The 12,201-nt window shown below is 36.7% G+C and overlaps 1 protein-coding gene across 1 annotated transcript in view; it reads left to right on the plus strand.

Moving 5' to 3' along the window:
- The first annotated feature begins 2,922 nt into the window (after positions 1 to 2,922).
- The window catches only part of uxs1 (UDP-glucuronate decarboxylase 1), a 55,119-nt gene continuing 45,840 nt past the window's right edge, over positions 2,923 to 12,201 (plus strand). Inside the window, exon 1 of the mRNA XM_052565601.1 lies at positions 2,923 to 3,615. Coding sequence (XP_052421561.1) covers positions 3,528 to 3,615 — 88 coding nt within the window. The 5' untranslated portion in view covers positions 2,923 to 3,527. The remainder of the gene's footprint in view (positions 3,616 to 12,201) is intronic.

The following is a 12,201-nucleotide window of genomic DNA, read 5'->3' on the forward strand; positions in this document are numbered from 1 at the left end:
TTACTGATTTAGACGAAGCTACTTTTTTTGACAGGAGATTTTAGCCAGAAGCAAATGTTTAAACTGGAGTGGACTTTAGAGTCATGAATCCTTGTGGATTATTGTGATGTTTTTATCTGTTCATTCTGACAACATATCCTGTCTTCATTTTTTTTTTTTTTTTGTCTCATTAAGTATCATGTTTAATGTAATAATATGTAAAATTATATAAGTAAAATTACTCATAAACAGCAATTCAGCAGCAAGATGATATATACATAATGCAACACAGGTGTTTAGATGTATGTTTTGCTATTAAATCAGAAGGAATAATTTAGGGAATATTCCTCAGAGACATATAAACACGTCCAAAAGGAGCACGAGTGTGCATAAATAAATAAGTGACACTATCAACCCATCAGAAATTATAAACACCCCAGCGGTGGAAAACGGCATACGACATCAGAGGGAGCTGATGCTAGTGCATTAGTGAAAAATAAATCAGCATAGTCATACTGAAAGTTGCATATCACTAGGATATCTGATGTTCAAAGGATTTCCCGCAGTTAGAGGAGCTGTGTTTAATTAATTTAATATGATTATAACACAAATGTGCTTAACGAAACTAAGATTAACCAATGCACAAATGAATTTCATCCTTCATAAGCTCATAGACTTAATTAGTCACACTGTGTGCCCATGGATTTCTGAGAATACAGCGTAAACATGGTTATTTATAACCTGATTTAATGCCAATCTGTCATTTTATGCCTCAAATTCAGTTTTCAGAACCTGTTCAACTATGAATTTTTCAACCGGTTTTCATATTTAATTATCTAATACTTTCACGAATGAGAATTTAAATATATTTGTGAAAAAATATATTTATAAAGTAGTCAGTTTTAAAAGTCCGCCATCCATTTTTTATTACTATCTTTTTAATTTTTATTTTTTTTTATTTATTCATTTCTTTTCTTTTTTCAAATCAAATATATATTTAAATGAATGTCAGTACAGAATTCATTCCTGACAATGTTCTAGCTCTGGTGGGTAGTGCTATGATCTACCTTGTCTAAAGAGAAAAAAAAGGATATCCAAAATGATATTTCTAGCTGTCTGTTATTGCAACAAAGCATAAAGCCTTAGGGGCAAAGGTGTAGAGTGAATCATTGTCCTGACAAACTGTAAAGGATAGGATAAGGTGAGAGTTAGTTCTACTCACAGTCAGGATGCCGATTTATTGATTTCAAAATGTCAAAAACTAAGATTGGTAATTTTGAGCTTGGAGATCTTAAACTCTGTTCTGCACATGTGAAAAAGAATCCCTTCAGATTCTCTGTAGTAGTTGTTATCAAAATTTCTGACATTTAAATATTAAAACATGGCGCACAAATACACATTCATTAGAGAGATTTCAGGTGACTTGACAAACACTAAATCTTCTATGTGCAAAATGAGCAGTCACATCAGACACAGAAATGTTTGCCAACTTGAAGCACCACATGGTGTTGCGGAAACCTGACGTGAAATAACCTTAGGATAATCCATAAAATTGATGAACAGTTTGTGTATCCTCAAGTATTTCCATTAACTAAGCAATTTGTAAAGGTCATCAGAGGAAGACAACATATAGGCTATTCTATATAAAGTCTGGAATCAATTTGTAATGTTTTGGAAAGAATCTATCTATCTATCTATCTATCTATCTATCTATCTATCTATCTATCTATCTATCTATCTATCTATCTATCTATCTATCTATCTATCTATCTATCTATCTATCTATCTATCTATCTATCTATCTATCTATCTGTCTGTCTGTCTGTCTGTCTGTCTGTCTGTCTGTCTGTCTTTATAACCTCCTAACTTGCCAACATTTCCATAAATAATTTACATGTAGACAAGGCATCCACACGATTATCGCTTTTTTGTTGACAGAGCTTCTGTATGTTCTACTCATATGTATGTCTGTATTTACAACACTCTGCAAATATCGGAATATTAATGGTTGCCTCTGAGCATTGGATGTTCTCAGCTGGTTGATTGTGACCCTGAAATCAGCTCCATGTCTGCTCTGATATTGTTCATAAAAAAAAAAAAAAAAAAAAAAAAAAAAAAAAATAGAAAAAAAAGAGGCAAATTCTAAAGTCAAAGGCAAATAAAAGAGCTGTGTAAGTTTTACCTACCACTTGGAAATATTGTTAATACTAATTCATTTTTTAATCCAGTGTTTGTATATAATAATTGTGCATATTGCTGGGTCTGTACTTTTCATGGTAAATGCAATGCCTGTGTGTGTGTGTGCGTGTGTGTGTGTGTGTGTGTGTGTGTGTGTGTGTGTGTGTGTGTGTATGTATGTATGTGTATATATATATATATATATATATATATATATATATATATATATATATATATATATATAGTATTATTATTATTATTATTATTATTATTATTATTATTATTATTATTTTCTTTTCTTTTTTTTGGTACAAGAGACATTTTGTCCTTCAACAGAAGTTGCCATTTGAAAAACTACAACACATTGTGTAATGAATTAGTTAATATGTGAAATATGTTGCAAAATAAGAATGCTTTATCGAAGGAAATCATTATGCTGTTTTCCTCTTAGGGCTGTCCAAAGTCCAATAAATAGTCAAATGAAGCAGAGAGGTATGAGTCAACGTGGAAAATCACTGCACTTTAACGTTGCAGGCTCCTCACGTTATTCATGAATGGGCCACTGTTAGAATGGTGAATAATTCTGTGTTTGATTACTCTCCTCTGTCAACGCACAAGAAAATACACCGATAAAGCCTTTGCCTTTTTTAAATTCACATATACCATATATTAAGATATAAAAATGCTTACACGAGCTCGTCAGATGGTTCGCTTCTATTTTAGCAGAAAACAAAAGAGCTTTAATTTCTTGCTATCAGTGCAGGATGCTTAATCCATAACAGAAAGCATCGCTTATGCTATCCTGCTCAGAGTAGCGTTAAATGCTGTGGAGCCGCTTTATTGCTCTGTCACGGAACTCTTGATTAATAACATTGGATCATCGATCAACCGCGATCCTTGGACTAGACAGAGGATTCAAACAGACACCAGTGATACTGCGTCAAGTTAATTAGCATATCTAGCTAAAGACGCTAACGCTTCAGGGCTGACTGACCTCAGAAAATATAACAACTGCCAAACAAAATGCCGTTTTACTTTCTTTAACCGAATATCTGGATTCAACCGGATGCTTGCTGGACACAAAAACGCTGGACTATCTAAACTGTCAGATATTGTTTTGACGCAGAAATAGTTTTGAGAAGAAGTTAGCCTGGTTAGCTTTGGGCAGATTCACATACAGCAGCTGTTTATTCTGAAACTGTCGTATTTCATCTTATAATTCAGTTGTCGTGTATGTTTGGATACTAGTGCAGTGTTGTATCACTTGGAGCAGGCTACAGCAGTCATCATTTAGGCTGTGTGAGTGTGTGATAGATGCGAGTGAGATGCAGTGGTGTTGAGGAAGAGCTCAATGCCGTGTGTGCTGGAGGATGAAGCGGATGAGCTGGATGATCACAGTCATTAACAGAAGAATGATGAAGATCCTCATCGCCCTCGCGCTCATTGCCTACATCGCCTGTGAGTATATGACACTGACACATTCTCTGTCATCCCAAACAAAAGTACTGGCAGTAATCTAGTGCTGCTTGTGGTATCAGATGATAAAACCTGCATGGTGTCCCACTGTATGTGTTTACCATGTGTTTACATGTCACTTCAAAGTTTACTACGGTACATGTCTAAAGTGGCATGGTTTCTTAAGATACATACCCAAAGACCCATGATTCTATCCTAGAAATACCATGGTAGTACCGTGCAGGGGTTTCTACAGTCACACAAAAAAAATGAAATATCAGGATTTTTTTTTTTAAAGTGTCATCTTCAGGGCTTTAGAATTAATGTCCCTCTTTCATGAACAACAATTTTAGAAAATTACAATAATTTAATCAATTATTTTGAAATGGCCTTTTGTCAGTGTTGTGATATTTTGGTAGTTTATTGTATATTTTAATAGTTTTCATTATTTTTCATAATTTTATTTTTTGTATTTTCATTTTTATTTCATTTTCGTCTGTTTAATGAATTTTGCACATTATAATTTATAATGTTAATTGTTCAAGTAAATTAACACTATTTTATTGATTTTAACCTGGAATAATCATTCAAATTAATTGGTCAAAAAATTTAAAAATCTGATCATGGCACTTTTGTGTCAGCTCTCTCTCCTTCTCACTCTCTCTCTCTCTCTCTCTGTTTGACCCCCTGTGTCTTTGTTGGTAAACAAAGTTTATAACATTTTAGCAGCTGTTACTGTTTTGGCAGTGTGATAATTACATATTACTGTGCATAAGTGATATGTCTGCAGCTACTTTATGTCTGATATTCAAAATGTGATCCATTTACAGCTCACTCCTATTCTTGATCATTGAGGACACTGAACCCATTTAGTCAAGTCTTTTGATTTTATCTAAAATGTTTAGTTAATGTGTGTGCTGTTGTGTGCGCCTCTCTAGCTCCCTGAGAGTGGGAGAGTGTTGCTGTTATCCTATTTTTGGAACTGTAATGTGAAATGGTCAACTTTGTGTTATGTCGCAGCTCTAGGGCAAGAGCAGATAAGCTTGCCTGTTTCACAATGCCAATATTAATGCAATAAAAACATTTTCCAATTATTTCTATGACCTTAGTCTAGCAGACCCACTATTAAAAAATTAATCTGACAGTCTTTATTAGTTGAAATTGGAACATTTGAGCGTGTGAAGAGGTTTCTTTATGAATTAATTCAGATCTGATTAGAAAGAGCATTGTGTCCATCATTGGCTTGAATAAATGTGTTATTATGTGGTTCGATAACCAAAAAAGCCATGTTAGTGCACCTGTAGCTCCTCTTTTGTATGCTTACAAGACATACAACATGATTGTTAAATCATAAAAAAATTAGAGGTTAGTTTAGCTAAATAGACGGGTATAGATTAGGGCTGTCAAAAAGAAAAATGAGTTTTGAATATTCTTAGAATTTAACATAAAAATCCACATTCGAATGCAAAAACTTTGCAATCTAATTTTATGTGTGCGTTATCAGTGGCACACGAGATGCGATGATGATGTAAGTGTCATAGCAATTTAAGTTTTTATTTTTTAGCCTATTCAGTTGAAGCCACTAGATGCAGCGCTGCTATGTTGTTGATTACAAATATTGTGGGAAGAGTGCAGAGAAGATCTTGCACATTTTCTGGAGGGACATCTCTGAGAGAGGCATTCATGGATCGAAGGGGAGCATATGTTTTTGGTTTGTAAGAAGAGTTTGGCATAAATGCGATTCCTTCACTTAGTGAGCATAACTGTTTTTACAGCTCTGTGACACAACCCGTCAAAAGGCTTATATAAAAGCCACAGAATAAGCCTTAAGAGTTCTCAGAGGTGCAACCGCGCGTTCATACGTTTTCAATGCAGAGTGCAAATGGCTGTGCAGTTATTAGTGTTTTTATCCTGATGGGAGTGAAATGAAGCTGTGTGTGTAGTCCGTTTCCCTTGCATCAGTCTACATTTAGATTTGTCATTAACAATGCCTCATTCATTCATTCATTCATTCATTCATCCGTATCATTTGTTCATTAGACGCTCTTCTGTTGAAAAGACTTGTGAGAACAGATACTATGTGCTGTGTGTAGAAGGCTATTCATCACACTGTCAGTCAGTGAGATGCTAATAGATAGAGCAGATTATTGAGAGATTATCCCTTTAATTCTGATCTCTGAGTCTTGATTGAAAAAGCAAGCAGTTCTTTATATCGTGGTTCATGAGGGAACTGCAGGGAGTTTGTGAGTTGATGAAAACCAGATGATTAATTAAATAACATTAAAAAAAATATATTCTCTGCATGCCATGTGACATCTAACTGACATCAGAGAAACATTAACATGTGAACATGTTGTTAAATTCTTAAAAATTACTTATGTGGAAGTAAGCATTTCAGGTCAAAGTGGTTAGACTGAAAAAAAATATATAAAGTTGTATTTATGTTAGGTTTAGTTACATATAACCTCAATGAGTTTGTCATATATATATATATATATATATATATATATATATATATATATATATATATATATATATATATATATATATATATATATATATATATATATATATATATATATAAATAAATGAATGGTTGGCCACTAATGATTTGCATGTAAATCCTGGATAGGATTGGTGTCTGACAGAGGAGGAGACCAGTTAGCATCTGAGGTTTCCAGTAGGCTTTATGGGGGCAATGCTGTGAAGTGTTGGTTTATGTGTCTAAAGCCCCAGAGATGGAGATTAAAGCAGGAGATTACAGCGGATCAGTGAAAATCAATCGGCTAATGGTCAATGCTCCTGCCGTCTCTTAGTCAGACAGACAGCATGAGTGTGCAACACCAGGACATGTAGCTTCAAACATTATCCTACACCACAGAACACAGAACAGAGTCACCAAAAGGCCACAACAACTTTGTGTCTACAAGCATGAAGCCACCAAGACTTAGCTCTTTCACTAGACATAGGAGTGTTTTCTGTGCTGTGCGCAAAGATCTGGAGAGACATGAAAGAGACTTCATGCACTGCTATTTTTGGTAATGCTCGCACATTTTTACCTTTTTGAAAATTTTCTCTTCACCAATGCAATCCATTCATCTCTTCCATACTAAATGAACACTGATGACCGAACATTGCTATATTTAGCCCCTCCTTTGACTTCTAGAGTTTTCATCGACATCGATAACGCTCATTTGAACTGCCACTGGCCATATTGAAATTGCCACAAGAACCTGTAACCTAGTTTCCTACCCCTCTGGAGTCTAAGGGTATTTTTGGGGCTAAAGAAGTTTTGTCATGCCCTGACATTTGTGCTTTTTTCAGTTTCTTATAAACATCTAAATGGCTAAAGTCTAGTCTCACTGTAATCAGCACAAACTGGGCTATAATATTTTGTGAGCAGCATGTATGTACATGATTGTAGTTTTGAGAAAAAAAATGTATGCGTGGTTAGTGAAAAACTAAAAATGTTAAATCACTTGATTAAGGCCATAAAACACATACAGAACAATGGTTCCTGGGACTTTTGAGAGCTGGAGCTTGTAGCCTGGAATTTTTCTTTCTAAATTATGTGAAAATCATCTTGTTTAGTCACTCACAGAAAAAAATATATATATTTAAGTATTCTAAGACATTTTTTGTTGGTAAAAGGCAAATGCGAATAGGCGTCGACTATCATGAATATCATTGTGATTTACACCTGAGAAGACAAAGGCCTGCATAATGAGCCTCTCAGTCAGGCTTGTGTCACTGAAGCCCCTTTCACACTGCACATCAGACCCGGCATATTGCCGGAACATTGCTGGGTCATCTTCTGTGTGAAAGCAACGTCCCGGGATTGATTCCGGCATTGAACTCGGGATGGGGACCTAGTAACATTGCCGGGTTCAACCCGGGACGAGCGCTGTGTGAACAAAATCCAGATCTAATCTTGTGTCGAAGTGATGACACGCGTTACCGCGTGACTCTTTTACCAGCTGTTTTGAAGGAAGATCAACGTTCGCAACAAAAAATATATGTGCAAACTGTAATGAGGCAGAGATCGGTTAGTTCCTCACTTTCCGCGCTGACGGCGAGATCGTTCGCTTGATTCAGTGAAAGTATAACGTGCCTAATGTTTTCGATTCGTACATTTAGGGCTGGGTATTGTTCAAAATCTTTTCGATACCTCAGTTTTGATACCGGTTCCTAACCATACTTTTTCCGATACCATGTGTTTTAAAATCCATTTCAAAATCAACACAAATACATTAAACACAAAACTTTTATTTTTCATCTTAATTAAAACTAATTCTGGTAACACTTCACACTCACACTTCACACATCGTATCAATCCTAACTTGGCCAAAATTTACAAAAAAAGAGAAACCTTTTTGCCACAACATGAACATTTTATAAATAAATAATATTGTGTACATGCTAATATTGAACCAACTAAAATGCAAAGGAATGTAAAAAAAAAAAAACTTTTTAGTGCAAAATCAAACTGTATATGTGGGTTACCGCTCAGCAGTTTTTCTTCAGAAATATCAACATGTCGGCTGGATAGCATTGGCAGTGTGTCCTTCTTACTCCACCACCAAGTTGCTGGATTCACTGTAGAGAGTGTACACGGCAAACCTCTGTAGAGCTGTATCTCCTCCTGAATCTTCTCTGAGGTGCTGGTCATGCTCTTGGCTGTGACTTCTATCGCCATGTCTTCCTCTGCAAAAATCTCCTCAAGGCAGAAAGCTTTGCCCGCTTCTACAAACAGAAAAAAAACAACAACAAGAAAGAAACAGGATGTCCGTATATATTTACCTGTTGCTGTGTTGCCACTGGTGCTGCACAATCTTCATCAGATAAGTCATCATCACTTACTGCCTTTTCATTGTCTTCATCGGGCTGCTGGGCCTGGCTCATTTCACCTTTATTCTATATTTGGTGGAAACCCAGGTATCATTTTCCTTTGATTTAATTAACAATGGAAAAGGGTAGAGAAAGATTACCAGTAATAAGAAAATTAAACACACCTGATGATGTGTGGCCCTATTAATCAGCTCCTTCTCTACTATGTCCCACACTGCATCTGCCACTCTTGATTTAAATCTTGGGTCTAAGGCCAAAAACTGTCGAATGCACTCCTCCTGCAAGACAAGAACATAGTATAGAAGTAAGATTTCTGAGTATACCTTATGAAAACAATTGACAAATCAATAGGATTATGATACTTACTTGGTATCTTTTTGAAAGATCACCCCAGATTTTTTCTTTATGCACTTAGTAAATGTGGTGTCCTCTGCACTTATAGTGAAGTGGTTCTCAAGTTTCCCCAAGATGGGCAGAATCTGACCCAATGTTGGAATCCTTTCAGCGGACATGCAAAGTGTTGAAGTATACAGTAGCTTCATGACTTTAACAAACTCCTCAGCTTTTATGAAGTCATCATCAGTAACTCACTCCAGTCTGAAAATAATAATAATAATAATAATCATTTGTTACATTTATATAGTGCTTTTTCTGAGACCTCAAAGCACTTCACATATGAAAATGTCCACATACATGGTTTTATCAACAAGATTAAACTTCTTAACAAAAGATATTTAGCACTGTACTGATGATAGTAGAACAAGCCAATTCAAATACCTGTCCTTCTCCATTGACCTCTTTAACCGAGCGTCCATGGCAGCTGCCTGGATGGCAGGGAACTGCTCAAGGACATCTCCATCATTAGAAAGAGGCTATTCCACCTGTTCTTAACATCCAAGATGACTGCATGTTCTGGAAGGCCTACAGAGAGAAACCAATGGGTCAAACTGGTTATCCATTTGGGGTAACAGTTTAATAAACAATTTAATCAAGACAAGATAAGTTTAGCATATTTTGATTTCTACTAGGGCTGTGCAAAAAATCGAATGCGATTTTCGTGCGAATCTTATCAGTAAAGACGCTCCTGTAATTAGAAGTATATCTCCAGCACGTGCGTTCAAATCAGGGTTGCCAGGTTTTCGCAACAAATCCTGACCAGTTGTTTCTCAAAACTGGTCCAAAACTAGCCCAATCGCGTTTCCAGGAGGTTCCCCGATAAAAAAAATGCTTTCTGGGGTTAAAATGTAAGTTTTATGGCATGGTTGCCTTGGTACAATTCGCATTTTAGGGGCTAAATATCACGTTATTGGTATTGTCGCTTCGACCCGCGGACATGAAAAACAATCACAGACTTGGCCACACTGGTTGGCATTTACTACACAGAGCCGTAATTCACTGACAATCTACACAAAATCGATTTTAAAATCGTTGGCGATTCTTTGTCGATTTTGAAAGCGATTTTGTGTTAGTTGTCGGTAGACTACGGCTCTGTGTAGTAACTGACGCTCCACCCGAACCAGTGTTGCCAAGTCTGCGGTTGTTTTTCATGTCCACGGTTCAAAGCGACCCCAATACCAATAACGTGATATTTATCCCCTAAAATGCAAATTTTACCAAGACAAGCATGCCAAAAAAAAAAAAAAATCTTATATTTTAACCCTGGGAAGCAATTTTTTATCTGGGAACCTCCTGGAATCGCGATTAGTTTTGGGCTAGTTTTGAGAAGCAACAGGGCAGGATTTGTTGTGAAAACCTGGCAACCCTGATCTGAACACACATGCTTCTAATTAAAGGAGCGTCTTTACTGATGAGATGTGCATGAAAATCACATTCGATTTTTTGCACAGCCCTAATTTCTACTTACCGAGAAGTTTCTGCTTTTCCTTTAAGAAAGGTTTAGCCAGGCTAGACCTCTTCAACCAGACAACCATTGCATGGATCCTTCCTGCCCACCTTGAAACGGAGGACACATTGTACAGTTTTTGAGCAGCAATGTTTAGTGTGTCAGCAAAGCAGCCAATCTTTATAATGCTCATCTTTTTCACTGCCACATCCATGTTTGCTTTATTGTCTACAGTGATGGCTACATCTTTGTGCTTTATTTCAAATTAATCTAGAATTTCTCCTATTTCCTCTGCTATGACTTCCCCTGTCTGGGACGTGTAGACTGCCCTTGTGTGGAGTACATTCTCCATCATGGAACCTTCTTTCACACAGTGGACTGTAACGGTCAAATAGTGGTCTTAAGCCACACTGGTCCACCCATCAGCAGTCACCGCCACATCAGCCACAACTTGCAACTTTCTCTTCAGATTTCCTTTTTCTACTGCATACCATGCAGGAATAAGTGTATTTGACAACATGTCTCTGCTGGGGGACTGATACTGGGGGTTTAAGGTGCTTATCATCTCCCTAATTGACATCAGAGCACAAAACATTAACAATATAATGGTTTCGTTATTATTATTACAATTTTTACTGACAATAACAGTAATATGTCATCCAGGCTAAAAGAGGCTATACTGGCAAACTACCTTTAAAGAAAATAACTCTTTATATCGATAGCTTGCTCACCTCCACCATGGGGCCTCGGCTGTCAAAAAAAGGTAACAAACCTTTAACAATAAACCCTGTGACTGCTCTGTGGCACTCATCTCTTCTTTGTGTGGACATTTTCCCTCTTGCTGCCAGTGTGAAATTGTCGTATTGCCGGCTTTGGTTGCAATAAACTTGTTGCATATGTTGCACTTAGCTGACTCGGCATCCACTTTTATAAAGTGTAGCCACACTTTAGATCTCTTTGGCATTATAAAACGGGAACATTTGGAGAAAAAACAACTACACTTGTGTTGTGTGACTGCGAGTATCTTCAAATATCCCACCATCACGTCACGTGGTGGTGGACAGCCAATCATGGCGAATGTAGGTCCTTACATGCACGTATTCTACAAGCTCAAACAGACACAGCCGGCCGATTGGCTTTTGGAACCGAAATTTGGCACCGAAAGATAAATAATTTTTCGATACTCATAGTATCGAAGTTTTTCGTTGATACCATAAAGGCATCGAAGTTCGGTACCCAGCCCTACGTTCATTACACGTCACACCCTGATGTCACGTGTCGTTATGGGATCTTTACGGATTGTGTGTGAAAGCACGCACATATCCCGGGTAATCACCGGCAGTGTGAAAGTGCAAAATCTAGCAACCCGGGAACAATTGCCAGAACATTTTACCAGTGTATTTGCTGGAATGGCAGTGTGAAAGGGGCTTTAGAGGGATGAGTTACAAGAAAGAATGTGAGGACAAAATAAATGTATATAATTTTTATGTTTGTAGTTTATTTAGAATATATTTAATTATCCCACAACATAATTTAATATCCACTTGGGAGTGCAGTTAAACAGTTTATCAGAAACAATCAAAGCTGTCTTTCAAACTGATTGTTTTGCATCATTACTCCAGTCACAGAATCCTTCAGAAATCCCTTTTAACAATCTTGCGCGGTCACATTAGAGATAATGAAGAGAGACGTGAAAAACAGACATCGCGTTGTTTTCATATGGATTACTTTATCACAGAATATTTGTTTTTGGCAGCTCTTGTTTAGTTTAAAACATAAAGACATATCAGGACATATCAGGCTTTCTATAGATATCTCTCTCATGTCTCTTTGTTGAGTATTCACTGAGTTACAGTTAATTTTAATGATGCATTCGTAAATGAAGATCACTGCAGACA

Source organism: Carassius gibelio, chromosome B9 (assembly GCF_023724105.1).
Source record: "Carassius gibelio isolate Cgi1373 ecotype wild population from Czech Republic chromosome B9, carGib1.2-hapl.c, whole genome shotgun sequence".
Lineage (NCBI taxonomy): Eukaryota > Metazoa > Chordata > Actinopteri > Cypriniformes > Cyprinidae > Carassius > Carassius gibelio.